The 16,309-nt window shown below is 44.8% G+C and overlaps 1 protein-coding gene across 1 annotated transcript in view; it reads left to right on the top strand.

Annotated features, from left to right (window-relative positions):
• Positions 1-16,309, top strand: part of LOC145342898 (phospholipid-transporting ATPase ABCA1-like) — a 153,608-nt gene that overhangs the window by 127,156 nt on the left and 10,143 nt on the right. Inside the window, exons 35-44 of the mRNA XM_080188471.1 lie at positions 1,621-1,695; positions 2,736-2,905; positions 3,440-3,617; positions 8,357-8,472; positions 9,383-9,527; positions 10,111-10,234; positions 11,191-11,320; positions 12,501-12,621; positions 12,728-12,790; positions 14,135-14,241. Of these exons, the coding sequence (XP_080044597.1) occupies positions 1,621-1,695; positions 2,736-2,905; positions 3,440-3,617; positions 8,357-8,472; positions 9,383-9,527; positions 10,111-10,234; positions 11,191-11,320; positions 12,501-12,621; positions 12,728-12,790; positions 14,135-14,241 (1,229 nt within the window). The remainder of the gene's footprint in view (positions 1-1,620; positions 1,696-2,735; positions 2,906-3,439; positions 3,618-8,356; positions 8,473-9,382; positions 9,528-10,110; positions 10,235-11,190; positions 11,321-12,500; positions 12,622-12,727; positions 12,791-14,134; positions 14,242-16,309) is intronic.

Below are 16,309 nucleotides of genomic sequence, written 5' to 3'. Positions count from 1 at the left end.
TGCTTCATAGTGCCAGAGACCTGTGTTCAATTCCCAGCTTGGGTGACTGTGGAGTTTGCATGTTCTCCCCATGTCTGCATGGTTTTTTTCCGGGTGCTTTGGTTTCCAACCACCGTCTGAAAGACATGCTGGTTAGGTGCATTGGCAATACTAAATTCTCCCTTAGTGCACCCGAACAGGTGCCGGAGTGTGGTGCCTCGGAGATTTTCAAGGTAACTTCATTGTAGTGTTGATACGTGCCTACTTGTGACGCTAATAAACAAAGCTTTAGAAAACCGACCTGTCTGGCTGCATGGGGCCTCTTTCCATTCTACACCATGCAACTCAGGTCAAAAACTGAGAAGAGAACTGAACTGTGTGGTGGCATTGAGTAGCAATGAAGTACAGCTCAATCACAGTCAACAAACTGCATGGACCAAATGCGATGCATTCCTTCATTCCCAGGATCTGGGCATCATTGGCAAGGCCAGCAGTCAGTGCCCATCCCTGGTTTCTCTGGGAATATTTAATGCAAAGAGCAGTTTGTTCATTCAAGGGCACAACCTGCCGCTCAGCATATCAAGAATGATCAAAAATTTCAACCCACCCGGTGGTGCCCATATCCTGATTAAAGTTAAAATTAACTGAGACACTGGTTGCTTTGGTTTGCTTCATGGCAAAAATATCTCTGCACCTTTGTCCTAATCCCTGTAACGTCACCTTCCAAAATGCACATACTTTACCATCTGTGGGCTGGCACAGTGGCACGTTGGTTGGCACTGCTGCCTCACAGTGCCAGGGACCCAGATTTGATTCCTGGATTGGGTCGCTGTCTGTGTGGAGTTTGCACATTCACCCCGTGTCTGCGTGGGTTTCCTCCGGGTTCTCTGGTTTCCTCCCACAGCCCAAAGATGTGTGGGTTAGGTGGATTGGCCACGCTAAATTGCCCCTTAGTGTCAGGGGAATTAGCAGGGTAATGCCTGGGGTGATGGGGATAGCGTTTGGGTGGGATTGTGGTCGGTGCCTACTCGATCGGCTGAATGGCCTCATTCTGCACTGTCGGATTCTATGACTTGGATATCCAAGTTAGAGCATTCTCAGAACCCAGACACTGATCAGCCTTTGTGTCTGGGATTCACAGCGTCATTCAAAACTCTAGGACCCAGAGGGAATTTTCTGTGCCTCCCCCACATCATATTTCCTGACCGTGGAGGTGGTTCACCAATGGCTGCCAGCTGGATCATCCAGTCCCGCCGATGTCTGCGGTGTTTTCCATTGCTCGCCCGCCCCACTACCAGGGAATACACCATGGGCTACTGGAGAGAAGGGCTGGAAAATCCTGCCGATAGTCTTCTTTCTTAAAGTTTATCAGTCACAGTAAGGTTTAGATTACCGCTGTGATTCATTTACAGTGAAATTCCTCTAGTCGCCCAAACCACTGTGCCAACGTACCGCCCTTGTGGTGTACCCTGGAGCTGCTTACTCATGTCTTACACTAGCTGATCCATGCAGTGCGTCTTACGAATGAATCAGTGTGATTTGATGAGCTGCCATCTGCTCCTGCAGCCACTAAGGAGTGAACCTGCCTGAAGTTGTTTGCACAGTTAAGGTGGATTAAACGTTGTACTCTTCACCCTCCAGGGCAGTGCCTCGGACCGATTTATGAGCCAGCTTCCGAAGTTTATGTCCGGATTGGATACAAAAGATAACGTGAAGGTAAGACTTGACCTGTTAAGAGGGACCAGCATTTCTTTCAATTGTTTTAGAATCCCAGTGCTCCTTCCCAAATCTAATAATCCTTTGCTTTTGAATGTAAAAATAGAGAACAATTTACTATTTTACTTTAATTGGACGTGTGCAGTGTGACCCTTCTACATTTTACAGCCAATGTCAACACCCCTTTTCACTGTAGCACAGCTTGGTGGAGACTAAAGTGTGACTTTACTTTGCGCCAATAATCCTAACTGTAATAAGTCTGCAAAGGCTGAAGACCCTTCACCAAAATCCCTTTATTTGTAAGTCTAACAGCAGTATACAGAGTGCTATCAGTCTACCTTCGGGAGTGCCAGAGGAACTGACACTCCCAGGCAAGTGCAAGGCAAGGACTCCCTGATTGGCCCATTAATTGGATCCTTAATCAGGGAGTTCACATTCCAACAGGCCAACCTCAATGGCCTGATTGAAGTCATTACACTAACTGAACCATCTCTATTCTGCAATGTGTTTGTCACACAGTTAAAAGCTGAGAATGCCAGTCTAGATCATCGGGAATTTGGACCAGGTGGATAGGGAGGAATTGTTGCCACTAGCAGGAGAGTTCCTAACCAGGGAGCACATCTTCAAATTCATTGCCAAAACAACCAGTAGGGGAGATGAGGTGAACCTTTGTAACACAACACATTGTTGTGCATGCACAATCAGAAAGGGTGATTGAAGCAGATTTAATCATAGAATCACAGAATTCCTACAGTGCAGAAAGAGGCCATTCGGCCCATCGCATCTGCACCAACCACAACACCCCCTAGGCCCATTCCCACGCATAACCCCAGCTAGTCCCTCTGACACTAAGGGGCAATTTAGCATGGCCAATCCACCTAATCCACACATCTTTGGGTGGAAACTGGAGCACCCAGAGGAAACTCACTGTGCCGACCTTTGTGTCACCGTGCTGCCCTTACCATTTATACCAGAGTTACAGCGAGCCCGTATCATCAATGGTGACGTTTCACGCTATCCATTTGATTTTTGCAATTTAGATCTGGTTCAACAACAAAGGTTGGCATGCCATCGGTGCCTTCTTGAATGTCATGAACAACGCCATTCTGCGCACTCGTTTAGCAGAAGGTGAAGATCCGAGTATGTATGGAATTACTGCCATCAATCACCCACTCAATCTGACCAAAGAGCAGATCTCTGAGGTGGCCCTGTGAGTATTTGCTTCTTGTCTCCCTCACTGCAAGCTTTTTTTTAAAGACGTTTATTTATTAGTCACAAATAAGGCTTACATTAACATTGCAATGTAGTAACTGTGAAATTCGTTGGTCGCCACACTCTGGCGCCTGTTCGGGTCAATGCACCCAACCACCACATCTTTTAGATTGTGGGAGGAAACCGGAGCACCCGGAGGAAACCCACACAGACATGGGGAGAACATGCAGGCTCTGCACATACAATGACCCAAGCTGGGAATCGAACTCAGGTCCCTGGCGCTGTGAGGCAGCAGTGCTAACCACTATGCCATAAGGATTCCTTCAGATTTTTGAACCAGCTTCTTGTAGTGGCTGCTTCCTTAACGCAGGAAGTCCGCTTTGTTTCTTATCATACAATCCCTACATTGCAGAAGGAGGCCATTCGGCCCACCATAGCCCCACCCAGGCTCTAGCCCCTTGACCCCTTTACGCTTCAACAAAACGGTTTATCTGATTTTTTTTAAATGATCCTGAATTTGTTTACGTTGCAGGATGACCACCTCAGTGGATGTTTTGGTTTCGATCTGTGTGATCTTTGCCATGTCCTTTGTCCCGGCCAGTTTTGTCGTCTTCCTAATTCAGGAACGAGTCACCAAAGCCAAACACATGCAGTTCATCAGCGGGGTCAAACCGGGGGTCTACTGGCTAGCTAACTATGTGTGGGATATGGTAAGTAAGACCCTTCATCATGAAATGCTTCGAATTAATACCGATGGCCAAGTAGTATTATCGCTGGACTATTAATCCAAAAACTCAGTCAGTGTTCTGGGGACCTGGGTTCAAATCCCACCAAGGCAGAACTTGAATTCAATAAAAAAAATCTGGAATTAAGAATCTACTAATGACCATGAAGCCATTGTCATCATAGGACCCTACAGTGCAGAAAGAGGCCCTTCGGCCCATCAAGTCTGCACCAACCACAATCCCACCGAGGCTCTACCCCCATATCCCTAGACACTTTACCCACTAATCCCTCTCACCTAAGCATCTCAGGACACTCAGGGGCAATTTTAGCATGGCCAATCAACCTACCCCGCACATCTTTGGACTGTGGGAGGAAACTGGAGCACCCGGAGGAAACCCACACAGACACAAGGAGAATGTGCAGATTCCACACAGACAGTGACCCGAGCCGGGAATCGAACCCAGGTCCCTGGAGCTGTGAAGCAGCAGTGCTAACCACTGTGCTACTATGCCACGCATTGTTGATTGTTGGGAAAACCCATCTGGTTCACTAATGTCCTTTAGGGAAGGAAATCTGCCTTCCTTACACAGCCTGGCCTACATGTGACTCCAGAGCCAGAGCAATGTGGTTTACTCTGAAATGGCTCAGTTTCAGGGACAACTAGGGATGGGCAATAAATGCTGCCCGTGTCCTACGAATAACAAAAAAGAATTAACCTTTTCAAAGGGTTAGTATTGACATAGTGGGATGAATGGCCCCCTTCTGTACTGCATGTTTCTATGAGGTTTCAGTGGTGGTGAATTTCCTGCTGCAGTTCTTCTTGGTTGATGGAAAGCCTGCATGAGAGTTTCCGCTGCATGTCCAGAGAACGAAAGAGCTGGGAGCTGGAGTTGGCGATTCTTCCCCTTGAGCCTGCTCTGCCATTCAATGCAATCATCTCAGCCTCATTTCCTCATAACCCTTCAAACCATTGCGAATTAAAAATCTGTCTGTCTCCTCCTTAAATTTACTCAGTATCCCAGTATCCGCCGCACTCTGGGACGGTGAATTTCACAGAGGGCGCCAGGCGAGGGCCCTCTCTGGAAGGATCTCACAGGGATCCTTCAGGAGAAGCAGTTTCTCCTCATCACCGTTTCAGATCTACTGCTACCCTTTATCCTAAAACCATGACCTCTCATTCTAGATTGCCCCACTCTGTGTCAATTAGAGTGTGCGAGCAGGCAGAGCATACCCCCACCCCCAACCGCAAAAAAAAATTCTGCCCCTTTAGTTTGAAGAAGAAACCACGGTCCCTTGTGTACATATATCTTCCTCCATTGTACTAGCGTTGACAAAAAAAGAAGTGTGGAACCCACTTTGTACTCATCACTGACAGTGTCCCAGAGAAATACAGGGCTTTGTTTCCCAAAAAAAATCATTTATATGATGAGAATGAATAGTTAATCCACCAAAGAACTGATATTACTCATGAAAAAAAAATAATACCTCGCAGTCTGAGTCCCAGAATCTGCTCATGAAGTTCTTTCTGGAGAAGGAACAAACTGTTCAAAAAAAAGATGCTGTACCCTCTGTTCCTTCATTCATCAGCACTGGCAGTTCTTTTACACGCATGAATGAATTACCATGTGTTTGCCTATGTTTGGCAAGGGTGTCTTTAACTTCTCGGAGGTCAGAGAGAGCCGTCATAAAAACAAACCCTGCCTTGTAACCAGTCCAATACTCTCCAGGTTAATGGTGACCTGCTACTCTTTGCTGTCCTCAGCTGACTGCCAAAGCTGGTGTATTTATGCAGTGTGCTGGTGCCCTCTAATGTTGGGCTTCAAGAACTGTAAGAACGCAAACTCCTCAGGAACAGTGGCATTTTATCAACCAACCCGTTAGATCATGAACCACAGAAAAAGGATTGCTATTCGTGGGTTATTATTTGTGATTACACTGGAATCACGCCCGTGAATATTTTCTCTGTTTCATATCTTGAGAAGAATCCTAACGTTCTATGGGAAGGAGTTTATAATTTGATTTTGATTTGATTTATTATTGTCACGTGTTAACATACAGTGAAAAGTATTGTTTCTTGTGCGCTATGCAGACAAAGCATACTGTTCATAGAGAAAGAAAGGAGAGAGTGCAGAGTGGTGTGCTACAGTCATAGCTAGGGTGTAGAGAAAGATCAACTTAGTGCGAGGTAGGTCCATTCAAAAGTCCATTCAAAAGGCAGCAAGGGATAAGCTGTTCTTGAGTCAGTTGGTACATGACCTCAGATTTCTGTATTTTTTTCTCAACAGAAGATGGTGGAAGAGAGACTGTCTGGGGTACGTGGGGTCCTAGATTATGCTGGCTGTTTTTCCGAGGCAGCGTGACATGTAGACAGTGTCAGTGGCTGGGAGGGTGGTTTGCATGCTGGAATGGGCTTCATTTGCGAGTCTTTGTAGTTTCTTGCAATCTTGGGCAGAGCAGGTGCCATACCAAGCTGTGAGTAACAGAATACATCCACCAACCAGAAGAATTCTAACTCCTAAGTCTGGATCAGTTGAGGTATTAGACTCATGTACCTGAGGAAAGAGATAGGACTCATTCTGACTTTGATTCTCAGCAAAGTTAGAGAAAGTATTGGAGGCCTTTTTAAGCTTTGGCTATCACAGACCACATCCTTCCACAATATCTAGGATAACAAACGCAATTCAACTGTGCATCAAGCTTGTGGCTCATTTGCAATGGTTGATCTCAGGCCTGCTTGTTGTCATTTCCCAAGAATAGGCTTGAGCTCTTAGATGTTTATTACAGATGTCCATAAACAATCTAAACTTTGTGACACAAGAGCCAGATTTCTTCAACTTTAAATGGCAGCAAACATTCTTGAGTTGCGATGAAGAATTTCATTGTGACTCTGTTTTTGAGGTTTGCTCAGAATTTATCAAAATTGATACGTTGTAATACTGATTTTTAAAAATCAGAACATCATATTCTAATTATTTCATGGGATGTGGGTGTCACTGGCTGGGCCAGTGTGTGTTGCTCAACCTTAATTGTCCTTGAGAAAGTACAGTGAACTACCTTCTTGAACTGCTACAGTCCATCTGTTGCAGGTACACCCTCAGAGCTGTAAAGATTTTGACCCAGGATTAGTGAAGGAATAGTAATTTAGTTAAAATCAGGATGGTGTGTGACTTGGAAGGGAACTTGCATGTGCTGGTGTCCCCATGAAAATTCTGTCCTTGTCTGTCTAGGTGTAGAGATCAAGGATTTAGGAGGTGTTTTCGAAGAAGACTTGGTGAATTGCTGCAGTGTATTCTGTAGGTGATACACAACACTGTCACTGTGTTGATGATGGAGGGAGTGCATGTTGAAGATGGTGAATAGGATGTCAATCAAATGAACTGCTTTGTTCTGGATAGTGACGAGCTGCTTGAACGTTGCTGAAGCCGCAGTCATTCCGCTAAATTTAGAGTATTCCCTCAAACTCCTGACTTGTGCTTCGTAGACAGCGGACAGGCTTTGGGGAGTCAGGTGGTGAGTTAGTCCCCTCAGAATTCCCAACCCCTCACTTGCATTTATAGTCACTGTATTTTTATAAATGGTCTAGTTCAATTTCTGGTCAATGACAAACCCCAGGATGTTGATAGTTGGGGATTCAGTGATGGTAATGCTTCTCTATTGTCGGAGATGGTCATTTCCTGGCACTTGATGCTTGCCACTTGTCAGCCCAAACCTGAATGTTGTCCAGGGGGGTCATGCTGCGCTTGGATATGGACTATTTCTGTATCTGAGGAAGTGTGAATGGTGCTGAACATTGTTCAGTCATTAGCAAATGTCCTCATTCCTGACCTTATGATGGAGGGAAAGTCATTGATGAAGTTGGTTGGGCCTTGGACATTACCCTGAGGAACCCTACAATGATGTCCCGGGACTGAGAAGATTGATCGCTATCTTCCATTGTGCTAGCTATGATGCCCATCAGTGGAGGGTTTTCCCCCCAATTCCTGTTGACCTCAGTTTTGCTTGGGCTCCTTGATGCCACACTCAGTAAAAATGCTACCAGTCACTCTCACTTCCCTGTTGAATTCAACTCTTTTGCTCATGTTTGAACCAAGGGTGTAATGAGATGAGGAGCTGAATGGGTCTTCCAGAACCTAAACTGAGCATTAGTCGGCAGGGTATTACTATGTATGTGCTGCTTGGTAGCACTATTAATGACTCCTTCTGTCAGTTTCTTGATGATCAAGTGGAAACAGATGGGGGAATTGGACGAATTGGATTTGTCCCGCATTTACCTAGGCAATTTTCCACATTGCCGGGTAGATGCCAATGTTGTAGCTGTGCTGGAACAGCTTGGTGAAGGATGTGGTCAGATCTGGAGCACAGGTTTGAGTACAATTGCCGGGATAATGAAAGGGCTCGTATCTTTTGCAGTATCCAATCCTTTAGCTGTTTCTTGATATTATGGAGTGAATCGAATTGGCTGAAGATTGGCATCTGTGCTGCTGGGGACCTCTGGAGGAGGCCCAGGTGGATGACTCCTTTGGCACTTCTGGCTGAAGGCGGCTGCAAATACATCAGCGTTTTGCACTTCTGTACAATGAGCAAAAGACGCAGAATTTAAAGGGAAAAATTATTCAGAGAGAACCTATGAAACTAAATTGTAGCCAACAAAACATTTGATTTGTCATGAACCTGTTGTAAAACATGACTGTTAATCACAAATTTTGGTCTTGTTTTCTTGCAGTGTAACTATGTGGTGCCTGCCACCCTGGTCATTCTCATTTTTGTCTGTTTCCAACAAAAATCCTACGTGTCTTCCTCAAATCTACCCGTGCTAGCTTTGCTTCTTTTCCTCTACGGGTAAGTCAGTAAATTGTTTGTTACTCTGCTTATTCTCAGCATTCATTGTTTGGAAGGGATGGAATCAAAATGCCATCTAGCTCAGAGGTTAAAAAAAAGGGTGGCATGGACAAATTGGGCTGAAGGGCTTGTTTTCATGTTGTAAACCCCTATGACTTTGTGACTCTTGCCTACAGCAAAGACCCAGAAACAGGATTGGGATCATTAATAAGCTAATGTTGATGTTGGCTGAAGAATAAATGTTGGCTTTGAAACCAAAGAGCTAACTGCTGTTCTTTCAGTAATGCTGTGGGATATTATACCTCCATCTGAAAAAGGAGACAGCGAGATCTGAAAGATGGCATCACCTACCCACATGGATTCCTTTAGTACTGCACTAAAATATTAATCTGGGCATTGTGTTTGAGTATCAAAGAGTCCCTACTGTGCAGAAGGAGGCCATTCGCCCCATCAATGTCTGCACCCACTGCAATCATTCCCATAACCCCACATATTTACCCTGCTAATCCTCTGATATTAGGGTCAATTTAGCATAGCCAATCAATCTAACCCACATATCTTTGGTATCTTCAAGGAGGATTGAACCAGCTCAATAGTAGCAGGCAGAGACAAGATAATGCGCTGACTATATGGAATTTGCACATCCTCCCTGTGTCTGAGTGGGTTTCTTCCGGGTGCTGTGGTTGCCTCCCACGCTCCAAAGATGTGCACACCACGTTAATTATCCAGGCTAAATTGACCCTTAGTGTCAGGGGGATTAGTAGGGTGGGGTTACGGGGATAGGACCTGGGTGGGATTGTTGTTGGTGTAGTCTCAATGGGCCGAGTTCCTTCCGCACTGCAGGATTCTATAAATATGATTAGCTAATCCCCCCACATGTTTGTAACACGAGCTCCTTATCTCTTTGCAGGTGGTCCATCACCCCTTTGATGTACCCAGCGTCGTTTGTGTTCAGGATCCCCAGCACTGCCTACGTGATACTAACCAGTGTGAACCTGTTCATTGGGATCAATGGCAGCGTGGCAACCTTTGTACTGGAGCTCTTCAGCAACAACGTGAGTGAATGAAGTTGGGGCATCAATCACTGGCAAAATGGGACTCTGCCCAGCTACTGACTGAATGCTTTCTCTAAAGAAGAGAATTGATTGGTCTGATGATCAGAGGAGACATAGCCATTGGCAACAATAAGCCATTTAATGCTTACAAAAATTGGCTTTAAATTTGAATGAATCTAATGAGATAAGTATTGTGTGCAATGTAAACTATATCCCCAAAAAGACCCATGGGCACTAACAAGTGTTCCCTGTATGACAGCATAGTTTATCACCTGCTCAAGGTTAATACAATATATTTATATTTGACTTGATTTATTATTGTCACGTGTATTAATATAAATTGAAAAGTATTGCATCTTGCGCACTATACAGACAGAGCATACCGTTCATAGATTAGGAAAGGAGAGAGTGCAGGATATAGTGTTACAGTCATAATTTGGGTGTAGAGAAAGCCGGGTGCAACCTGACCTCCTGCCCCAATGTTACTATGTTCTGGTAGAGCGAATTGAAACGGTAACAACTTGCTGAATTTAAACATTTGCTCTTTGTATCTGTTGACGGGTTCTCTTCTTTTTTGTTGCAGAAACTGAACAGCATTAATGAGATCCTGAAATCTGTGTTCCTGATCTTTCCTCACTTCTGTTTAGGCCGTGGCTTGATCGACATGGTGAAAAACCAGGCCATGGCAGACGCCTTAGAACGATTTGGTGCGTAATAGTTACGGACTTGTCATTTTACCACTGAATTCTGGGTCGGGGAGAAAACCTGCCTCTAAATGTGGCCCTTGTTCAATTTTGATCCAGTGTTTTTGAAGACCAAAATATTTAACGAGTATATGTAAGTGAGGGTGATTGGCGTCCGTGTTGCTGAACTTAAGGCACAGACGAATATTGCCCCCTTGGGATGATTAATGTCATCCTAATTCTCAGTCGCAAGTGTTGTGTTCCAAGATCCATTCAAGTTTAGTGGTAAAAACTGGGACAAGTTGGGCCAAAGGACCTGTTTCCAATAGCAAAGCAGGCTCGAAGGGCCAGATGGCCTTCTCCTGCTCCTATCTCCTATGTTTCTATGATTTCACTTGATTAACAGGCGCTGGAATGGTAACTGTCTGCTGATTGTACTGTGGCTGTTTCAGGTACCTCAGTACCAGCAAGGCATACTGACTTATTTTTTAGCAGTGCTAGAAGTTAATTATGCCTAAGTCAGAAAATGTAATGATATATCTATCATTTCATGGTGCAATCATTGTCCCAAGTCATGTAAAAGAAAACATGTTGCAGAGAAAGAGACTGCATCAAAAAGTATCCAGGTCCAAACTGGAATCCTCCCTACGTCTGTAATCTCCTCCAGCCTTCCAGTCCTCTGAGTTTTCTGCATCCCTCCAATTCCGACCTCTTGCACATCCATGATTTTCCTTACTCTACCATTGGCTTCCATCTGTAGAGGCCTTCCCAAGCCTCTCTAACTCCTTTAGGAAGTTCTTTAAACGTACGTCTAAGGATAGGCTTTTGTTCGGCTGTCCGAATATTTCTCCACGTGGCGTGCCAATAAGTTAGTGCTGTTGTGAAATGCCTTGAGATGTTTTACTGTGTTAGAAATGCTGGGCAAATGCGCACTGTTGTTGTCTTGGAGTGCGCTTCATGAGGACTCTCTCCGTTTGTAGGTGAGGATCGTTTTGTCTCGCCGCTTTCCTGGGATCTGGTGGGACGGAACCTGTTCGCTATGGCCGTAGAAGGGGTAGTCTTCTTCTTAATCACCGTCCTGATTCAGTACAGATTCTTCATTAAACCAAGGTAAGTAGTGCCTGAAGCTGACAGGATTCAATGAAGAATGACCACAGGAAGCTCATGTGAAGCATAAGCCTTGACTTAAACCTGTGGGCTGACTCGTCAGTGTCTATGCAGTAAAATTCACACGTCAGAAAGACTCCTATAACTGTGTTTTCTCTTCCAGAGATACCGAATAAACCATGATATTAAAGTTGGAACAGTTACATTTGTAATCAATTAATTCTTGGATCTGTGTTACCTTAACATTTAAGCATATTAATCATTGAGTTAAGTTAGCACCTTATTATACAATGCCTTCCTCTCAATGAATTACTATTCGAGTGTAGCCTATTGCGTCGGGAAATGGGCATTCATCACCAAGAAATTTAAAAGTATTTGATCTAAGTTTAAAATAAGCTTCTATCAATGCAAAACATGTAAGTAAAAAGAAAATAATAGGAATGGAGAACATTTTTCCTCTATCATAGAATCCCTACAGTGCAGAAGGAGGCTTTTGGCCTACGAGTCTTACCCAGGCTTACCCAAAAACCCCACGTATTTAGCCTGCTAATCCCCTGACCTACATATCTTGGGACACTTGAGGGATAATTTAGCATAGACAATCCACTTAAACTGCACATGCAACAGTGGTTGGTACTGCTGTCTCACAGCACCAGGGACCCGGGTTCGGTCCCTGGCCTGGGTCACTGGAGTTTGCATGTTCTCCCCATGTCTGCATGGGTTTCCTCTGGGTGCCATAGTTTCCTCCCACAGTCTGAAAAACATGCTGGTTAGGTGCATTGACCATGCTAAGTTCTCCCTCGGTGTACCCGAACAGGTGCCAGAGTGTGGCGACTGGGGGATTTTCACAGTAACTCCGTTGAAACGTTAACGTATGCCCACTTGTGACAACTAATAAATAAACTTTAAACTTCTGTGGACTGTGGGAGGAAACCGGAGCACCCGGAGGAAACCCATGCAGATACGGAGAGAACATGCAAACTCCACATAGCGACACAAGGTTAGAATTGAACCCAGATCCCTGGCACTATGAGATAGCAGTGCTAACCACTGTGTCACCATGCCACTCGCTCCCCCCCCCGCCACCCCAGTATATCCCCAATTGACTAAAAAAAAAATGACGGCGGTATATTATTGTTGAATATGGTATGTGGGGTTAATATCTTTTATTTCCTTTGTCTAGACGCACATCAGTAAAACTCCCAGTGCTCACAGATGAAGATGAAGATGTGGCCAAGGAAAGGCAGCGGGTCATGAGTGGGGGCTGTCAGAATGACATCCTGGAACTGAAAAGCCTCACAAAGGTGAGTGCTGACACGTGTACACAACCAATGGAGCGATGATGAATTGACGCTGTTGCTGTTTTCCTGGATGTGCTGTGCCTTATTAATGAGTGAGCTTCCCTTACAGATTTACAGGATGAAACAAAAGCCTGCGGTGGACAGACTTTGTGTCGGGATCCCTCCGGGGGAGGTAAGGATTTGATTTGATTCTACTTGTTATTGGCACACGTATTGGTATACAGTGAAAAGTACGCACAATACGGACAAAGCATACCGTACACAGGGAAGGAAAGGAGAGAGTGCAGAATGTAGTGTTACAGTCATAGCTAGGGTGTAGAGAAAGATCAACTTCACATGAGGTAGGTCCATTCAAAAGTCTGATGGTAGCAGGGAAGAAACTGTTTTTGAATAAAGTTTTAGATGCATAGGACGTGAGTAATAGAATTTGAACGTATGCTGGGCACAGTTTGTATGAAGTCGTCACACTCTGGTGCCATCTTGAGAAATGTAACCATGGCATCATAAAATTACAGCACCAGAGGGAGACCATTCAGTGCTTTGTATCTTCGGATTTGGGTGACACGGTGGCACAGTGGTTAACACTGCTGCCTCACAGTGCCAGGGTGTCAGGTTCGATTCCTGGCTTGGGTCACTATTTGTGTGGAGTTTATACATTCTCTCTTGTCTGTGTGGGTTTCCTCCCACAGTCCAGAAATGTGTGGGTTAGGTGGACTGGCCATGCTAAATTGCCCCTCAGTGTCAGAGGGACTAGCTAGGGTTATGGGGATAGGGCTTGGGTGGGATTATATTTGGTGCAGATGCAATGGGCCGAATGGCCTCCTTCTGCATTGTAGGATTCTATGATTATTTTATCCTGACAGTGTTTTTAACACAAGGTAATTATAAAAGTTGTCTCGCTGGCAGAGAGTCATTTTATTGGAAATGTCCCAGTGGGAATGTCATTATGGATAATTAAGTATCAACTCTCGAAACACCATCACAGAGAAAATGGTAACTCAACTTGGGACATGAGGTATGGGGAAACAAAAAGAAAGCATTACATTTATCTCGTGTCTTTTCTGACCTTAACACTTCCCAAAGCTCTTCACAGCAGATGAAGTATCTTTTAATAGAATGGCCACTGATATAATGTGGGAAACACTGCAGCTGAACTCTGTGTGGAAGGCCCCACAAAGAGCAAAGTGATGGTGATCAGATCATTCATTTTAACACCTTTAGTTTGAGGGATAGTTTTATAATTAGATTGCCCGGATGTTTGAAGTGTTGTCTTTTATTTTCTCCTTGGGCAGTGGCAGGGATTTGATTAAGTAGTCAGCTCCAAATTGTGGGACATTTCGTTACGAGCTCACGGATTATGTTAGGCGTCAAGAGACACGATCGAGTTATTCAATGTGTGCCCTTTTCATCTGATCCCCATTTGTTTAGTGGAGGTGATAGAGTGTGTATCATTGCTTTGCTGTTAAGATCCAGAATGCAAGCACGTTTTCTGATACTCGTGTTTCTCCCGCTCCAGTGTTTTGGGCTCCTAGGGGTGAACGGTGCTGGGAAAACGACAACCTTCAAGATGTTGACCGGCGATAGTTATGTGACAGCGGGAGAAGCTTTCCTTAATGGCTACAGGTAAGACGGTGTGTGATTCATCATAAGGCGTGCCCTCAAAAACCCAATGTGCCACAGAGTTAGTCTTGCATAATATCCACAAACAGTTAAAATGGCTGAGCCGTGAATTTGTGGGCAGGATTTTACAGCCTCGCTCATCCCAAAACCATAAAATCCCGCCCGAGGTCAACAGACCTTTCCATAAATCGCTGCTCATCCACTCCGATTCCTGTGCTGGGTGGAACGGTAAAATTCTGGCCAACCCCACAGTTTGTTAATGGACACATTTAGCTGCTTTCTCCTTCTCCCATGTTCCATGGGGTCATTGCAACGCTGGTTGATTACCTTGAAGCCAACTGTCACTTTGACCTGGGTGGTTTTACAAACAGATGCCCGTCCTCCCATGAACCAACCTCATCTATCCAGAGCTGGGAACCAGAACATGACTGATAGGGAGTCCCTCCTGCTCTTAACACATGTCAAACCTTCTTACGGAGAAGGGTAAGAATGATTTCAAGAACTGATTTCTTCTTAAGGAGATATGCATGACCTCCAATAGCACCATCCCTGGGTTATCTTCGTAATGATATTGTCTTCTCAGCGAGCTTTTGCTTGCAGAAGCAAGTACGCAGTGTGAGTAGGGTACTGAAGCTTTCTGAAGGAGTAGAAGTGAAAGTTAGCTCCCGCGGTTCTGTGCTGGGATAAAATTATGATCTCCTAATCCGCTGAGGACACAGCAGTGGGCTTTAATTAAGAGACTGAACTCTGGCATTTCACACGATTATCCTCTCAAATATCACCCGTCTTATTGCTGAGCCTTTTTGTCATTTGCATGTGATAGTTAATCAAAAACAAACACCAAAGAAGAATGGATAGCAAAAGATCACGGGTTGTTCAGGAGAAAATTGTCTCTTCAGTTTTTAGTTGGTCACTTGACACTAGCTTAAATAGCAAAGGTGAAATTGAAAGGAAAATTGTCTGCCTCTAGCACATTTTACATTCCATTTTTAAAACTTATCTAAAAAGCATGGAGTCCCAACAGTGTAGAAGAGGCCATTCAGCCTATCAAGTCTGCACCAATTCTCAGACAGAGTATCCTACCCCTACCTATCCCTGTAACCCCACATAGTTCCCATGGCCAGGCCACCTAACCTGCACATCTTGGAGTGTGGGAGGAAACCAGACACCCAGAGGGGACCCACACAGACAGGGGAGAATGTGCAAACTCCACACAATTACCCAAGGCCAGAATTGAACTCAGGTCCCTGGAGTTGTGTCGCAGCATTGCTAACCACTACACCACCGTGCCGCCCTACACCCTGAGAGGTGTAAAAGGGACCTTCCTTCACTCATTGTTGACCTGATCAAATTTATCATATAATACCTACAGTGCAAAAGGAGGTCATTTGGCCCATCAAGTCTGCACTGACAACAATCCCATTCCCATAACCTCACATATCTACCCCGCTAATCCTTCTAACCTATACATCCCAGGCACTAAGGGGCAATTTAGCACAGCCAATCAACCTAACCTGCATATCCTTGGAGTGTGGGAGGAAACCGAAGCACCTGGAGGAAACCCACGCAGACATGGGGAGAATGTGCAAAATCCACAAGGACAGTGACCCAAGCTGGGAATCGAACCCAGGTTCCTGGTGCTGTGAGGCAGCGGTGCTAACCACTGTGCCGCCCACCCCTAGATGTTGAATCCTGCTGCAGGTTTTTGGAAGGATACTCTGAACTGATTCTCTGTAGAATCTAGCATGACAACTTTGTCTCACGTTGCAGCTCATGTCAGTACATGTCCAGTTATAATTCATGCAGCCATTTACCATAGGATAAGAGATATGAAGGGCTTTTAATTAAGCTTCTCAGCCTGGCACATCTCAGATCCTGCAAAAGGTAAACTTGACACCAATATCAAGCAGTGGTATCATAACGTGGACTCACCTGAGGGGAGAGCATCAATATCGGTTAGGTCATTATATCCCAAGATTCCTTTATAGGTCACTTTATATTATGGATGTACTGAGAGGTTGCAGAATTGAAGTATTCTCCCAATTTGTGTCCACTGTCTGTTTTTTAATAG

This window comes from Carcharhinus amblyrhynchos, chromosome 5 (genome assembly GCF_965287045.1).
Source record: "Carcharhinus amblyrhynchos chromosome 5, sCarAmb.v2.hapA, whole genome shotgun sequence".
NCBI lineage: Eukaryota > Metazoa > Chordata > Chondrichthyes > Carcharhiniformes > Carcharhinidae > Carcharhinus > Carcharhinus amblyrhynchos.
This window is presented reverse-complemented; position numbering and strand designations above follow the sequence as displayed.